The sequence below is a fragment of the Apteryx mantelli genome, chromosome 12 (assembly GCF_036417845.1).
Source record: "Apteryx mantelli isolate bAptMan1 chromosome 12, bAptMan1.hap1, whole genome shotgun sequence".
Classification (NCBI taxonomy): Eukaryota; Metazoa; Chordata; class Aves; order Apterygiformes; family Apterygidae; genus Apteryx; species Apteryx mantelli.
Genome location: NC_089989.1, coordinates 3,839,118 through 3,856,059, shown reverse-complemented (window position 1 = coordinate 3,856,059; position 16,942 = coordinate 3,839,118). Strand labels below are relative to the sequence as shown.

The 16,942-nt window shown below is 34.9% G+C and overlaps 1 protein-coding gene across 1 annotated transcript in view; it reads right to left on the bottom strand.

The window, feature by feature from the left end:
- Nucleotides 1-54: 54 nt before the first annotated feature.
- DENND6A (DENN domain containing 6A) overlaps nucleotides 55-16,942 on the bottom strand; it is a 29,739-nt gene continuing 12,851 nt past the window's right edge. The window contains exons 8-20 of the mRNA XM_013958513.2: nucleotides 15,944-16,006; nucleotides 15,413-15,468; nucleotides 14,944-15,066; nucleotides 14,687-14,782; nucleotides 11,523-11,617; nucleotides 9,765-9,830; nucleotides 9,576-9,640; nucleotides 8,818-8,907; nucleotides 5,071-5,124; nucleotides 4,866-4,975; nucleotides 4,165-4,267; nucleotides 2,574-2,648; nucleotides 55-1,954 (exon numbers count right to left, since the gene is read on the bottom strand). Of these exons, the coding sequence (XP_013813967.2) occupies nucleotides 1,823-1,954; nucleotides 2,574-2,648; nucleotides 4,165-4,267; nucleotides 4,866-4,975; nucleotides 5,071-5,124; nucleotides 8,818-8,907; nucleotides 9,576-9,640; nucleotides 9,765-9,830; nucleotides 11,523-11,617; nucleotides 14,687-14,782; nucleotides 14,944-15,066; nucleotides 15,413-15,468; nucleotides 15,944-16,006 (1,128 nt within the window). The 3' untranslated portion in view covers nucleotides 55-1,822. The remainder of the gene's footprint in view (nucleotides 1,955-2,573; nucleotides 2,649-4,164; nucleotides 4,268-4,865; nucleotides 4,976-5,070; nucleotides 5,125-8,817; nucleotides 8,908-9,575; nucleotides 9,641-9,764; nucleotides 9,831-11,522; nucleotides 11,618-14,686; nucleotides 14,783-14,943; nucleotides 15,067-15,412; nucleotides 15,469-15,943; nucleotides 16,007-16,942) is intronic.

Genomic DNA, 16,942 nt, shown 5'->3' with positions numbered 1-16,942 from the left:
GCTGCTGAACAGCTTCAGTTGCACAGATCATATCTGTGATCTAAGTCACGTAACTTTTCCAAAAGAAAAAACTTTATTTTTACAAAAATACATATTTGCAGTCATGTGATAATAGGTTACCATAGTTGCTACCAGTTAACATGGTTCCAAGAAACTACACAGTGCTCCAGGTTAAATATTTAAGATAATTTAGTGTAAGAATGGCCACCTATTAATTTCTGGACTAGAAATGCTATTCAGAGTGTGCAAAAAAATTGCAAGTTAGAAATTAATGCCAAAGTGGTGTAGTTTAAGTAGCGTAATAGATACATTAAACATTTGGTCATGAATAATTGTATACAAACCGTAACAGTATTAAAATACATATTTTCATAAAAATACTGTTGTGACACTTTATATCTAAATAAGACATTTTTAGAAAGATGGTATGAAATATTTATCATACAAAAGCATTTCTTATAGCAGGATTACAATGTCCTAAGTTTAAAAAAATTCTATCCAAGCACTTAAAAGAAGAATTTATTGATAACTGTAATCCACTTGTCATGTAAGAGTGTATGCTGTGCGTACACTATAGCATTAAGTTTATTCTGCTTGAAATGGGTCAAAGAATACTGCATGTGGAGCAGCTGAATTCTTATATACCACTGAAGCTTGTCCAAGAAGATAAATATCACATTCTTGTTGCTTAATATGCAAGAGGAAATTATCCTTTATGCAGGTGTACTATATGCATATACTGAAGAATAACTTTGTACTACAATCTTATCTTGCCACAGTTTGACCGTTCCATAGACTTTCTTCAGCTGAAGCCAAGAATATCTCCCTCCCGCCCCACTTCCTCCTCAGAGACCCTCCTGGTGTAAGAAAAAAAAAAAAAAAAAAAAATTAACAGAAGCTGACTGCTATGATCTCCAACTGAAACAGATTGTATATCAGCTAACTACTGAAATCATCAATTTTTAAACTTGCTGTGTTTATTTTCTGTGATGAACACTATGTAGTTACATTTACACTAATAATCCATTTTAAATCCTGAATGTCAGCAGTTTAAAACCACTAATTAGAATATCATTACTTTGTATTTAATTAAGGCATGTGAATAAGAGCACCCTAATTATCTGACATTGAATGGAAGAGACTTTCCTCTTCAGGAAATATCTGTCAGATGTCTTCTCTTCTTTAAAGATATTACAGTAATATGATCACTGGCAAGAGGGTAAGAAAGAGAAAAGTTAGTTAAGAACTCATCTGGTGCTTTCACTTGTCTTGTGAGAATGCCCCTATCGAAGCAGTTTTGAAAGCAATGATTTACCAGTAGAATACCTCAACGTTACGTGTTCTGACCAAGTCACCAAATATGCCAGGTGGGCTTATCACCAGATGAAAGCATTAAAAAGAAAAAACAAAGCAAAACAAAAAATAAACATTTAAAAGCAACCGGATACTACATCAACCTGACAGTACAGGATCTATATTGCATACCCCTGAGTTAACATGATTGGGTAAAGCAGCACCAGTTAAAAAATATTCTGCAATGCCAGCACTGCACTGTGGTCCTATACTATGGTATAGTTTCATATGCCCACAGATTTTTCTTTAAGAGCACTTATTTCAAACATAATTAAACACAGGAATTTTTAGTTGCATTGGTATTTAAGTGGAAAAAATAGTGAAAAATAGTATAATGGACTACACTGTCAGTATAGTCCATCTGTAGTGTTAATATACTATTTAGAACCGTGTTCCAAACCTTGTATGCCACTGTTCTGTGAAACTAATTTTGCCTTTTGTTTTCTGCACAAAAAAATCCCCGTAGAAATCATGTTGTGCCAGTTTTGAGCAAAATGTCCTGTAAATCATCTGGAAGTGCTAGTATAATATCATCAATGTGCATCTGCAGCTTTTTCAGTGTGTCAGTTTTCACAGGAAGATGTTCTCTGCCAGCCTGCAACTGCGAAAGTACAATAAAACACGTTTTCAACTAAAAACACAAGTTTACTTTAATACACATCAAAATGACCTATTAGTGGATCTGGAGAATGAATTCTTCATTTGCCTGCTGAGTATGAATTTGGACAACAGCAGGTTGAGATCTTTCCTCAATATCCACACACACACCAGCACGAGATAACACTGATTTGGAGAGACTTAATCATCACAAGGAAGTTTGGTTTTCCGCTTCCCTGATGATTCAGTCTTGCTCTCACTGAGATCAGTCACAAAGTTCCAACTGGCTTTAACAAAACAAAATTGATGAAAATAGTTGGCTTCTGACATAGCTGGCTAATGTTGGGAAGTTTGGGGATTGCAAAAAGATAGTAAAGAAGGAGGTCAATAACTTAATCACAGGAAATCACTCACTTTGGTATTGAATGCTGACTAACGTTTCAGTCATGGCTGAACTGAACTATTTTTCATTTAGTAACCTAGATGAGCGATTCCTTGAACTACCTAGATCTTAAAGCATATTTTCATTTGAAGTACCTGTAAACACAGCTATTTAACACATTTAACAACTTTTATCTAGTTAAGTAAGGCAAATTTTAGCCACATTCAAATCAGTCACTTACCAGTTTATTCTTTAGCTTTAAGACAAGATCCACTGTTTCTACTTCAGTATGCTTCTGACTCCAGAAAACCAAGTTCTAACAGAATAAAAATTAAGTATTGAAATATTTATGGCAATACATACAATTTTCAGAAGTAGCAGTAGTTATTTATATCTACTGATCAGAATAGGCCTTCTCCTTTTCCTTATTCTCAAACCATTTACTAAAAGCATTTTACTCATCTACTGCCTCTAGTATGAGCTACAAGATCTGTTTTATTTGCATGTTTCCCCAGTGCTTAGCACTAGGGGGACCAGGGCACAACCACAATACAAACAAATATACATACATTAAAAAAGTGCTGAAGAGGCTTAGTTTCAAAAACAGCATCTACAATGCAAAATACCACTGAATGATTATTAAATTAGATCTGCCAGCATGATGAAAGATTAAAATAGTGCCAGGCTGCACTTCTTGTTTCTAGGGCATTAAAGGAGATCTACCACATAGTGGATAACTAGTAAAATATACTCATTAAATGAATTTCGCTATACAAATTCTGTTCCTCTCCCCTTTTACTATTCACCTATTAAAGACATTTGCTCTTGTACAAAAAAAGATGTAAATCGTGGATCAAAAGAATAAAGCTATTAAGGATCAGCGTCAGTAATACATTCATCCTTTTCTTGGTAATAAATTAGTGACAAATATAGTCACTATAGATAGATTCTAGGTGATATAGTTGACCTAGCTATTACCCTGCAAACTATCTGGGCTGCTCTATTTGAACAATCTATTTCGGCTGCTACAATGTACTGTTTGGGAATTGACAAGGCAAGGGATAAAAAAAATCAATTGTTGTTGTTTTGTGTTTTTTTTTAAACCACCAGTCAACTTTTTGTTTTTTTAAGCTATGATGTTGACTTACTTTTTTGTTCTCTCTACTCCCTATTTATCTTGCCATCCTACCATCTGTTTTACTCTTGTAACATTTGTATTTCAGCCAGCTGTTCTTACTCAAATAAGCAGCTGAAGTGGGTATCAGCATGACCTACAGAATGCATCTTATAACTTAGGATCATTTATATGGCATTTTTTTAAATATCAATAACAGATTTCACTTCTCAGTTTCTAATTAATATGAATCAGTTCTAGTTCAGTTCTAAATACTATCAGTATCTAATTAGTTGTCAAATTTTCTATGGCACTCAGTGAATTTATACCTACAAAGAAACCTAAAACACTTTTAGTAGTGAAATAGTATATATCAAATGAAATACCAGGGAAGGAAGTTGAACGAGATAACAGTATCAAGTAGGAGGAAAAAAAGAGTTTTGGGAGAGAAAAAAAGTCAAATTCAAAACGTATAACAGAGCAAAAATGGACTGAAGATGTATTTTACAAACGGTGCCAATCATTATAAAAATTAACTGTATTTCATTATTGTTCTCTTTTGCTAGGTTAGTTCTAGTCTATACTTGACTAATTCATATTTTACTCAGACTTGACAAAGTCATCAACATTTTTATGTGCACAATGTAAACAGTAGCAATAAAACTGACATTGAGGAGAATTTTAATATAAGTATCATCATAAGCACACATTTACCAACCTCATTACAGAGTGCTTCTAAATGAAGGGCCTCCAGCTTCTGTGTCATTTCTTTCTGCCGGCTCCTAAACCAGCCATCAAAGTTTGGTGATTTCAAAAAATGCCTGGTAAAAGACAAAAGCAAAACAAATTTTGTGTTTTAATTACAATTCTGATACCACTCCATTTTCTGTGCCATCAATTCACAATTATTAAAAAATTATGTTGGAGGCTGAAGAAGGTATTAGGATCATTTCTGTTTTCTTTCAGAAAAATAAAATATTCCAAAGCAGAATACAAGTGCTTCTATCAATCCAGAAAAGGATTGAGAGAACTGAAGAGAAACAGTGTCTAAAAGACAGTAAAAGTAAGGAATCTTGGCAGGATAAAAGCAAGACTGAGTTTTAAAAATCCTTGTTTTTAAATCTTTGTGTTTGATTGGAAGGAGGAATCAAGTTAGAACTAGGTTAAAAAAAAAACACAAATACTACTGGTGTTAGTAGCATTTTATGAAAACCATTAAAAGGTTACGGAGAAACCGATTTCAGTGGTTATTAGAAGTCTGCTAAGGACTAGCAATTCTTACTAAAGCACATATTCCAAAAGTAAGTCTTATGAATAAATATGCAAATCAATAGACAGCAAGTTTGCTCAAGCATTCATATTACTGATTTGCCTTCATTTAAGTTCAGTTTAATTTCTTATGTTGATTAAAGAAATAACCTGTAAAGTCCTATCCAGTCTCCTTTTAAACCTGAAGTGAGCTGTGGTCCTGCTTTCTCCAGTGATTTCATGAAGTCCTCTTGGCTAAACTGTCTCAGCTGTGGTGGACTCTATGGAAAGAGGAAAAAAAAAAAGATGAATTAGCATAACATAACTTTTTTCTCTAATCACCAGTTTCCAGCTCATTGCAGGTATATATCCTTACCTTCCATGGTGATATACATTTTTGCAGAGGCATTAGACTTGCCACATAACGTTCCTAGGGAAAGGTAAAAGAAAGGTTGTTTACATAACCAGTATTTAAGATACACAGTCCACGTGTATGTTTACTTATCACTTGTGACCACAAAGTTTTCTAAGTACTTGTAAAGGTCATGCATATTTAGCATATGTGTGTATAAGAAGGAGCTTATCTGATCCCATTTGGATTTCTCAACTACAGAACCTCACATCAGCAAGATTCAAGAAGGACTCGGGGGGAAAGGGAAAGGCGGGCAGGAAGCAAATGTATATATTGAGTATTACAACCTGAACCCCGACTACTAGTAAATAATCTCTCTTTCCATTTTAGTGTCAGTTCACAGGTACCTTCAAATTGATCAAATCCAAGCACTAATCCCACATTGTATCAAGTATCTGGAAGTGGATTCGAGTCCCTCATACAAAAATTAACTACAGAACTGCCCTGCCAAATGCTCTATCAGCTTTGGACATCCCTGCAGCAGCAATACTTGGCAAAGGCATAGCTAGAGCCCCAGATGGCTACTTAACGTTATCAGTGGTGGAGACATTTCTCAGCAAGGCCACTGCTGGAGCTTAAGTGCTGATGGCAGGAGGCAGCTCCACCTTGCCAGCTCACACAAGCTCACCAACACAACCTGTTAACCATTTTGAAAGTCTTTGCGGGCAAATGGCTATTCCTTTTGATCTATGAACATAAGCAGCTTTGATAATGTTATGAAAGTCCAGTTCTATCTTTTGAAAAAACAAAGAACACCCCCACCCCGTATACTTTTCTTGAAGCAGAGAATCTAAAGAGTGATTTTACCCTGGAAGTATAAGACTTGTAAAAGAAAATGAACTAAGTTTCTTGCTTGAAGTAAAAGTTTGACTAAGGCGGGGAGAAGGCCAGGTAAAGGTTTTAGGTTCAACCTACATGCCCATCCTGTCTCAAAAGAACAGGAGAGAGAAAAGATAGACCATATTCGTTTGTCAAGGTGAAGGTATGTCAGGAGCCTGCAAACAGTACAGCAAGATTTCAATTTACAAGACTGGTAAGTTTTTACAGTAACATTAGATAAAAATTCATATTTTTTAAATTTCTTTCAGCAAATTGAGAACTCTGCTCAAAAGAAATAATTATCTGGTGAATGAGCATGAAGCATTCCAATAATCTCTACTGCCTAGACAAAAACGAGACAAAATTAGTCCCCCAGCTTAGGCTTAGAGATTTGAACAGCTTAAGTATCGTATTCAGAGAGCATGACACCAAATGTGCATGCTAAACCAAAAAAAAAAAAAAAAAGAGAAAAAAATGCATTCCATGAATAGCAGGATGCTGTACAAGAAATGTATCTGATCCACTGGAAAGGTATTTTCTGTGTGATGCCCTGATAGATATGAAGTAGACACACGGATGGTTGAGATAAAAATCAGTCTTTCCTCTGTAACATTATAATAGCATCTTTTAGAGTCGTTTGAATTTGCAAGCAGCTTTCTGGCAATCAGCTTTATAGCCCCCAAAATGAGAAGAAAATATCTCCTGATACAACAAACTTAAGAATTATTCCTTTACAGGAACAGTGCATAGAAGCTGCAGGGAGGAAAACATAGCAGTCTTGAGATCTGCTCTCTAGAAACCATTCTAATGAGATTCTGAGGAAAAACAATATAGCTTATCACAGATAGAGACAGAGAAAGATAAAGCAACAAAATCAGAAGAATTCCTGCTCCAAAAGCTATGATTGAAGGAACTAGATGCCATTAGTCCAATTATTAACCTTCACATCACCTGGACTAGTCTCTATTACACTTTACAGCAAGAACTGGAGGCTCTTTGCTGAGATGGAGACATAAAATAAGACGAAAATTCTGAAAGCTTTCAATGCAGTTTCAGGATTTTTTTTTTTTTTTTTCCCCGGGCTGTAAAACTTTATCAGGTTTATGGCCAGATGCATGGCTGAGAAACGGGAAGTCATCATGAAAATACCTTATAGTTCCAAAATCCAGGGTTTGGGGCAAGCAGCTTCGTGCCTGATCGCTGCAGTCACCAGTAATCTAGATGCTGCAATTACTGCTTCTAATGGGGAGGCTGAAGCATGAGGCTAACAAACAAGCCTTCTCTAGAATCAGGGGACATAACAGAGTATTGAATTTGTCCAAAAGCTTATGCTTGTATTTGTAAAGCAAGGTTTGATATTTAGCTGTATTTAGCCAAGTGGAGGGTTGGACCACCTGTCCCCTCTAACCTAAATTAATCTTTGATTTTCTGATCTAGTCAAAAGCTCTGTGCATGAATATCATTTCTTCCCCAAAGGTATGTAGGTGTTTGCAATATCCATCCATACCGAATTTAACTTGGCCAGTTTTTCTGAAACAGCAGTAACAGCAAGGAAAGCGAGAACAGGTAAGAGAAAAGCAAATTCTGTGGCTCCTGCAGAAATGTCATATTGTCCATTAACACTTCCTGACAGGAGCACAGCTAAAGCTAAATTTGGTAACAATCCTTTTGCCAGTTCTAGAGGTTCCGAGTCCAAGTGGAGATGTTGCCTTTTCCTCATAAGTCCGCTGTAACCTTTGTTTATACTTGAAGTAGGCATAAGTTTTAAAGAAGTCCTACAAATACTGCAGTAATATGAGAAAAACCTGCCCTGAGGCCATAGAACAACTGCCCAGGGACATTTGATTGATGAAGTTTGTCTATGGCAGGTATGCAATGGCAATAAATAAAATCTGCCTTTGAAGAAATTGTTCTCTGAAAGTCAGATGGAGAATAGGGAAAAACGTAGTTGCAAAGATAAGCGAATCCGCGGGGAAGAAGTCAGTTCGCTATCTAGAAGACAAGCAGTGAAACGCACTGTCTTGACCAGGCAGGTGAAAAGAACCAAAATGTGCTGGATGCACTTTCTCATGCCAAATATAAGAACAGTCAGTGCACAAATATGACCTGAAAAGGGAAAAATTCTCTGAACTTCGAAGATTCACACAGAAAAGAAGTACATGCAGATAATCACTAGAAGACAGAACAAATATTTAAGGGAAAAAATTTGAAACCAGTATAACTTACCAGTTCAGTCAGTTAATCTTTCGCATATTAGTAGAAAGATTACCTTGTAATAACCTTCCAGCTATCATAACAAATTACTACAAAAGCATACACTTATACAACTCTTGTCATCACAAAATGCTTTCCAACTCTACCATTTCAATATTTACACTTCTCCAGTTCAGGGGAGACGCCCATATACTTAGAGGCAAAAAATGTTGAACAATGTAAAGGAAAGGGGAGTGAATTTCAAACGCCGAGGAAGGATTAGAGATTTCCTTCTTACTCCGTGTTAATAAATAAATAAATAAATAATAAAAATACATATATAGTTTTGCTTTGCATAAATGCTACACAATACGTAACAAGTGAACATCTGAAAATGATGTCCAGCAAAATATACAGAGGAGTGTTCCCTTTTGAGATCTAAGCCTGCTGTTTGGGTGTATAAATGTTTCATATTAGACATTAAGCTACTGCCTTCAATATTTTAGTGCTAAGTGTTGTAATTAAAGAAATGTAAGATAACATTAAGCTGTATATTAACTTCTCTAAAATACTGTAAAATTTCTCTAGCTCAAATATGATCTACTAAAACTAATGCTAAAACAAAAAACATAAAACCCCACCAAACCTATCCCACATATATATATATATATATAAAAACCCATTGGTATAACAGCTTACTAATGGAATAATGAAACTTTCTGTCAATTCCAAGAAATAACGCCGAAGAATCACACTCTGTGCTTCTGTGGGACGTTTCTGCTGTACACCCTTTAAAAAGAAATCACAATACAAGTTTGTTATCTCAAAATATGTAAATATGGATTTTTTTTTTTTTTTTTTTAAGAATTATTCCAGTATTTCTGTATTCACTTGCCATAAGCTTACATACAGCACCACTCACCCCGAACCATTAAAGCAAAATAATCGCACTGACTACTTGAGCACAGATATTCACTCCTTTGGCTGTTATTTTTTTACATGAGTTTTAGTGTAAAATTCATATAGGAAAGGAAAGGGAAGTTTCTATAAATAAGCTTTTTTGTAAGTCAGAATTTGGAAGCTCTGATTGTTGAAAACGTCATATGTGAGATTTCTAGACCAAGGAGACTGGGGGCGAGGAGAGAGACCCCAACAACCCAAAACCTAGATGAATGGATGTTGTTTAAATTCACTAAATTAAGCTAACTTCTTCAGTTTCACCATTCCCATTGTTGTAGAAATTGCTAATAGAAAGGCAGAGGCATGCAAATATCCTCATGCCTTCTAGAAGGAGGATATATACACATATACATATATAATTTTTTTTTCCAGTTATGAATTGGGGTGAAGAAAAATCAAAATCATTTTAGATATGCAGACAGACCTCAGCCCTAAATAAAAACAGTAGCACAAGACAGTATACAAAATTTCTATTAAGAACAGACTTGAAGTATTACCTTTTGTAACTGTTTTATGATTTCTTCATCTTTGTTTAAATATGTCTTATAAGATGTATAAACCCCTAAAAAAGAAAAAAGGAAAAAAAAGGCAAGAAAAAAGAAGCAGCATACAACCAAAGGAAAAACAGAGTATGCTTTTTTAACCTAGAAAAGACTGGATACTTCAGCTCCAAAACAACTTATTACCAGGTTTTGAGTCCAAAGTTTTTAGGTTCTTCAGTTTTTTCACTTTCACCTGCTTTGGAACTTCACCTGCCAAAACATTTAAAGCCATCTTACTATAAATCTTAATTCCTAATGTAAATACTACAATTAATACGCTATACATTGCACTGATTTCTTATAAGCTAATAGTTCTATTTAGAAGACAATCTAATGTAGTAAGAGGCATCACAAACAAGCATCGAAGAATATATCCAAAAACATACAGTAAACAGGCAAATAATACCATACAGGCTATTCATTTTGAATATTTGTTTCATTAATGTCAAATTTTATTCCATCTTCCTTCATTCTCTTTAGGTGAATGCTTTCAGGAACAAGTCTTTAGTACTTTGACCAAAATAACAACTGTTATGTATACAGAAGTTAAACAGTAGCCATGAACTAAGAATATGATTTCAAGTCTCCTTTTCAATAGGCCAAAGTAGGATTAGTTGTTTTGCTTTTGGTCAGATATATCCTTCTCCAGCCAGATATAGCCCCCTCCAGTCTCTAAATTCTGCAGAACTTTGATCTAGTTGTATGCAAGACTTCAGAAAAAGTAATAGTATAAATTACTACTGAAACTGCCAGGGTGGGTGGAAAAGGAACAACATCACAACCCTTCTCTTTGTCCCTAAAGAAATAAACCTGAAAATTTTAAAGGCAGGTGAGCCAGATACATCTCTGGAACTTCCTGACTAAGCAAATCATGTATCTGCACCAAAACCTCAGAATTTCATCCTTGAAACTGCATACCAATTTTGAAGGCCACCTGCACAAACAGCTAAGCAGAGGTTTGATAATTTAAGGTTGTTGGTTTTTTTTTTTAAACTCCCAATTTCCTACACATCAGCTAGCTGTTTTCCAAAACTGGCATTCTGAAGCACAGACCAGCATGATATTTTTAAGTTTAAACTAAAGTAAACAAAAAAAATTGCCCAGTTATATTGAAGACAGTACCTAATCCTTAACTAATTTAGTATACTTGGACATGGAACATAGCTATTCTACAAAAATATAATATTATCCTAACTGGATATTTATGAATTCCCACTTTCAAAGTAGAGTGGTGAACCTGTCTTGGTAAACAACTAAGTTCAGGAATTTCATTTCATAATTACAGTATTGCAGGATTTTATTACAGGTTGGTAATTCATATGCCATCCGAAGTTTACAATAACGTTCTACTCACATAAGGAAATCATCAACTTGAACAATCAATAATTACTAGGATATGGCAAGATTAGAATTATTTTATTAAAATGCCGTCAGCAGGCATCTTTTTATAATATTGTAACATTAACAGTAACTTTTACATGAGTCTTATTTTCTGTGCCCTTGCTGTGACTAATTTATTACATCCTACTCATCCTAGAATTAACATCAGAAATAAATTATGTTTCTCTGTGTATTACCTTATTGGTGGAGAGACAAAACCAGGATTGTGTGAGAATTTAGATAAAACATTACTACTATTGAGTATTACTACCTTTTACATTTAAGGTATTAGATTTGGCAATATAAGACATACAGTAATCAAAAGCTTAATTTCATCGAACAGATATTCATCCATGAGTATTTAGTTAGCACTGTTTTATTCCTTAAACTGAATTCTATATGTTGGTTAATAAATAAGCACACAGATAGAGTATCCTGCTAGTGAACTCCTGGACAGCAAATGACGTCACACTATATTTTTAGATCTTGTAGTACAGGATTGTAGCAGAATTTGTATCTTACCTGGAAGTTTAATATCTCCAATTCGGATAATGTGGGGCCAGTGCTGGAGTGTTTTGGCAAAAAAAGGATTTGTCACCCCCAGAATGACAGATGGTCTAGAAATATAAAGACAATATTTAAAATATGACAGCAAGAGCTTCTGTTTTCATGATTACAAGATGTCATTTTCTACATCTTTAATTATTAAAAAACTATTATTATACACATATTGATTTAGATTATTACATTATTTTGCTTTTGCACTTATTTAAGAGTTAAAATTTAAGTTACTTGTAAGAGCACAATAAGTTTAACAAAGTCTATAAAACTTAGACAATGGCAGAACAGATGCATCTTATTTAAAGTCCAAACTGTAGCAGAGAGTAAAAGTGCCAGATTTTCTTCACAGACTCTTGGCTAAATTCTGCCCATTTGCACTGATGAAAACAGAGTATTGTCTGAATTATCACTATTTTGTTAAATGATCAGAAATCTGACCATATCTTTGAAGGGCAGATTACTATTTTTTAAGGTTTTATCATCACATTACACTTGGTACTTGAATGTGCATGTGAATGTGACTGCCATGTGTGCAAAACTTCTCAGCTGAGCTACTGCTCAGATGGTGAGATTAAGGAGAGACACATGTACTATTTTACTTCCTTCCCAACACCTTATTGCTCTTTGTTAAAAAGCAGTAATCAAGTGGTGAAGTACAAGCACATTGCTAGCAAAGCATTAACCCAAAGCGCGCGCAACCTGTAAGATTTTATGTCTGCACTGTACGCGGATACTTCTGAGGTAGTAACATCAGCCCTAAGATGGAATTTAGGATTTAACAACATATATTTTAGTATAGTGGCTGCCATCCATCTTGGAGCTAAATGTTTTTGCAGTATTACTGCAAGCCTCATTGGAACTGCTATACTAAAAATAGATTATCACTTCTTCAGACTGGTTTTACAAATCCCAAATTTTATCACTTTCTGTACACCATCCCTAAGAAGTTCCTTGTTTCTCAAGGCAAGGTGGGGAGGAAGGGAAGCAGCAAGTAATCTTCACATTTTTATTCCATTCTTCCAGTTATGCCATGATGACAAATAGGCATCAATTTCTGTTAACCCACAAATATTTTCATCTCTCAACTCCATGACACCTTAGAGTGAGCAGCAACAAAATGCATCAGTTTCTCTGAAGTCTTTCCTTGCTTGTCACTGAACTCAACCTTCACCAGCAAATAATTTATTCTCAATATTACTGCTATTCAAGGATGTTCACCTGAAAACATTTTAATCCAGATATTTATTATATGTATTTCCCCCCATTCACGTGAATTTTCTGCTGTTTCTATAATCTTCTTAATCTCACTTGTACTATTCTTCTAAATTCACCGATATTTGCAAATGTTGTTTGTAATTTTTAAGTGCTACCACATCCAATTTAAATTTTCTTTTCCAAAACAATGATAAAGACAGTGTCCATAAAAGGTCTCAACATTCTTTTGTTGTACTCTGAAAACTAAATTTATGATGGTTTATGTTCTTTTCATGGTCAAGTCAAACAACAGAATCAAGTTAACAGACACACTGAATGACTCAAAAGATCACAAACAATAGACAATCTTCCTTCTCTCTAAGAATGGATCAAGACTGGCCAAGCCTAACTTAAGATAGCTATCAAATCATCTCACATCTATACTGTAGGAACTAAAAAGCAAGTTTGGGACACAATTGGTTTGGACCAATGTGCATGAACTGAACTAAAGAATTAAAGACATAAAATTCTTCTATTAATTGCAGGAGAAGACCAAAGGTTAAAGTAAATCTTTCGTTCACACAAAAAAATTCTCCAGGTCAAGGTACGTTAGCAGCAAATCTTGAGGAATCTTATTTTGTTGCTACTGATGATACAATAGCAAAATTTTGTAGAAAGCTACTTGGTAGCTTTTTGGAGCCTTCATCTATTGTATTCTCTGGAACAAATTCTGTTTTTAAACCACTGAAGTAATTTCTGAAAGAGCATAATAAATCAAAACAGCCCTTGCTCCCCTCTCCCTAAAGAAAAGACACAGGACCTGCATCATCTGAATTTTTCCTCTTTCTTAAGAGTCATGGCTTTAAAAGTCTCTGATTTTTACAGTTTTTAACAAAAAAGCCAGAAGGATTTTAGCTCCATTTCAAATACTAACTGAGCTTCTAAGCAACCTTTCTACTCTGCTAAACATGAGTAGATGCAGTTTTTTAACATGGGTCACTAAAGTTTAGCCATATTCTTCTCTGGATTATTTTTAGAAACTAAATTACATCCTGCATAACCAGTCCGATGGAATACAATCTCATACAAAATGCCAATGTTTGGATGTTTTTCTACTGCTGTATTTCTGGAAATAGTTTTTTGAGGGGGAGGGGGAAAAAAAAAAACAAACCACCACGGAGTTAAATTTTAACCTAACAGCACTGCCTGTTCAGACTGTAGAATAACTTTGTTCAAAAAAAAAAAAAAAAAGCATTATTGAATCTAACTATACAATCCACTCCCAAATCAAGTTCCATTTCAATAACTTGTATAATGAGGAAATATTGTAAGAGTATGAGTATCAAAATAAGAGTATGATTAAAAAAAGTGAAGGAGCAAAGTATTTCCTTAAAGTAGTTTCACAAACAGAATTTTTTGTAGAAGATTTGAGACTCATGCTCTTCAAAAAGCATCTTAATTTTTGAAGTATTTAAAACATTTTTTAAACAAATTTAGTGAAGAGAGCGCACTTTTTAAAGGATAGTCTCCACTAGGACATCACCCAGATTAACTTAAAAAACAGCTATATGGATGCTGAATTTTAGAAGTCACTTTGTTCAGTAATTACTTCAAAATAAAAATTGATTACAGAATAGAATTTCCTACAGAGCTATTTCAGACCAGATATTGCAAAGGCAAAGCCTTGCTGAACAGCAAAAACATATCTTGCTTTTATATTTCCAGTTTTACTTACTCTGCACCCAAGAAACCTGTTAAGCTAAGTGTAGTTTAATTATGAGATAATGTCAGTTATTTATGACATTGTTTCATAACTCTCTATCCTACCTAATTGGAGTGACTACTTAAAATAGCTAATTATTGTATTCTGTAAGATAAGCCTTATTTATAATTTTGAGCAGCATCTCCACAACAAAATCCGGTTTACTTACGGGGCTTGTGTACGAGTTGTATATTCTTTGAATTCACTGTCATGTATGGTAAAGTATGGCCTGAAATCACTGCAGTACTTTAACGGTGAAATGCAACTGCAGGGTAAAAAGAGGACAAGCTTATTGTATGCATACAATGCAAAAAGTCATGAAAGAACATGCAAACCTAAAATTTTTAAGTCTGTTAGATCAACTGAAGTTGCACTCAGCTGCAAGGACTCCCTCAGTTGTTACCTCAGAAGCTCTGCTGTATTTACCTAACAAGTGCTAGCACAGTTTCTGAAGATTCAGATGGTGATGGTGCCATCACAACAAGTGGTTCTCCTAGCAAGACTAGTTCCCAGATCATCTGAATGTGAAAGAACACTGGACAGAAACACCTAAAAACAGATCGAAAGATTTTAACACACTTAAAAGAATTAGAAGATATAGGTATTCGATTAAGTGACAGAATGCATAAAAAGGATGTTTCAAGTAGCATGCAATAGTCGCTTGAAACAATAAAATATTATTGCAAAAGGGAACATTTAAAGAACTTGCTTATTTATTGCAGTTTCGACCTGTGTGTTGTCTAAACTGTTTTTTAGCCAGCTTGACAAGAGAAGAGTATTAAAAATAATACTGATAAACTTAGCTTGCAAACTAAGAGCTCTGTGTTATGGAACTCTCATTAGTCTTTGACCTGTGGGAATTCACAACTAGGGATAAATCAGTCCAAATTCCTACCTGAAAAGGTCTACTTCATGAACAGTAGGTAAGGCCATGGAGATTTGTGCATCTGCCTAAAAGACATCACAATGCTAGTTTTTTAGTCATCATAATATGCAAGTATTAATTAAAACAGTTTCCCTTAAATGCTTACAGACAGGAGATCATATATACCCTAAATACATACTACTACACCAGTAATTATTTATTAGTCTAAAAGCAAGATTTTTCTCCCGGTTATGGACACATGGCTTTCAGTCCAGAAACAATACAAGACACTTAAGCTGTTTCAAGCCACAGTCATACAGCATATGAAGGCACAGACAGACTTGTTTTGCCCTGTCCTAAGGTGGCTGAGGTAACTGGGTTAAAATATCTTTTCTGTGAGAAATCCAATCCTAGACTCTTCTACTCACATTTTCAAAGACTGTGGATTTCATTATTACAAAGTGTATGAGGACTGGCTCCCAATCTTTTATGAAGAAGCTTAAAAAGTGAAGGCAGCTATTTATTGTGGTGGTGCATACAACAGCAATATCTAATCTCTACCTGGTGCATATTCTGTACTATTTGGGTTGTTCCAGGCTTGTCACGGTATGTTGGAATCCGCAACTTTGGAAGAAAGAAAGAAAGAAAGAAAGAAAAATTCTTTTCCTTGTATCTAATCCAGCAGAGACTTAAAATACTTATGGACAAGATGTAACATTTAAAGAGGATGTAACACAGTATGATTCTTAACTTACTCTATAAAACATTCACATGACAATGAATACAGAGCTAAAGACTACAGATCATTGCTACAGGAATTAATATGCTATCCTATGTAGTATTATATTACTAAATTGAACATTAGAATATGAAAATTATACTTCATTTAAAAACAAAAACGTGTTACCGATAACATTAGTTACAACTATTACAATAAATTCAAACCAAAATGTTTTAATGGTAAAGAGAAACATCTGAAGTAAAGTTATGGGGTATTGCATTGGTACAGGAATACTGTTAGAAAAATCTCTACCAAAGCAGATTTCTTGATGGGTGTGGGGCAGAATCCAAACATACTGAGCAACATAAACATCTTTTCCTGACCTCACGCTCTGCACCTGTTAGTCTTGCAGTACTACACATTTAATCACGCTGGAGGCTGGTGTGGGCAAACGGATCTAATGTGTAAGTGATGATTAAACTAACTGCCTAAACCGTGGGGGAGGGGGGAAAAAACAAACCAAAAAGCAAGCAGTGATGATACAACTGAAGACAGTAATTAGGGCTTCACTCAGTTTAGAAATGCAGTCTCAGCTCCCATGGGTAGGAAACACTAATGAGATGAACGTGGGCAATTCCCAGACAAGACATATCTGCCACTCACCATCATCACCCAACATCCAGACAATGCTTCATTAATTTTTTTTCTTACAGAAGAGCTTCAGAAGCTTTCCTTTCATCTCCCTGGTGATGCACATGCCTTAGCCATAAGCTTGAAAGGATCTGCTAAGAATTTACTTCCAACTGCAATCTCTAGATGCATTAAGTCCATTTAATTCC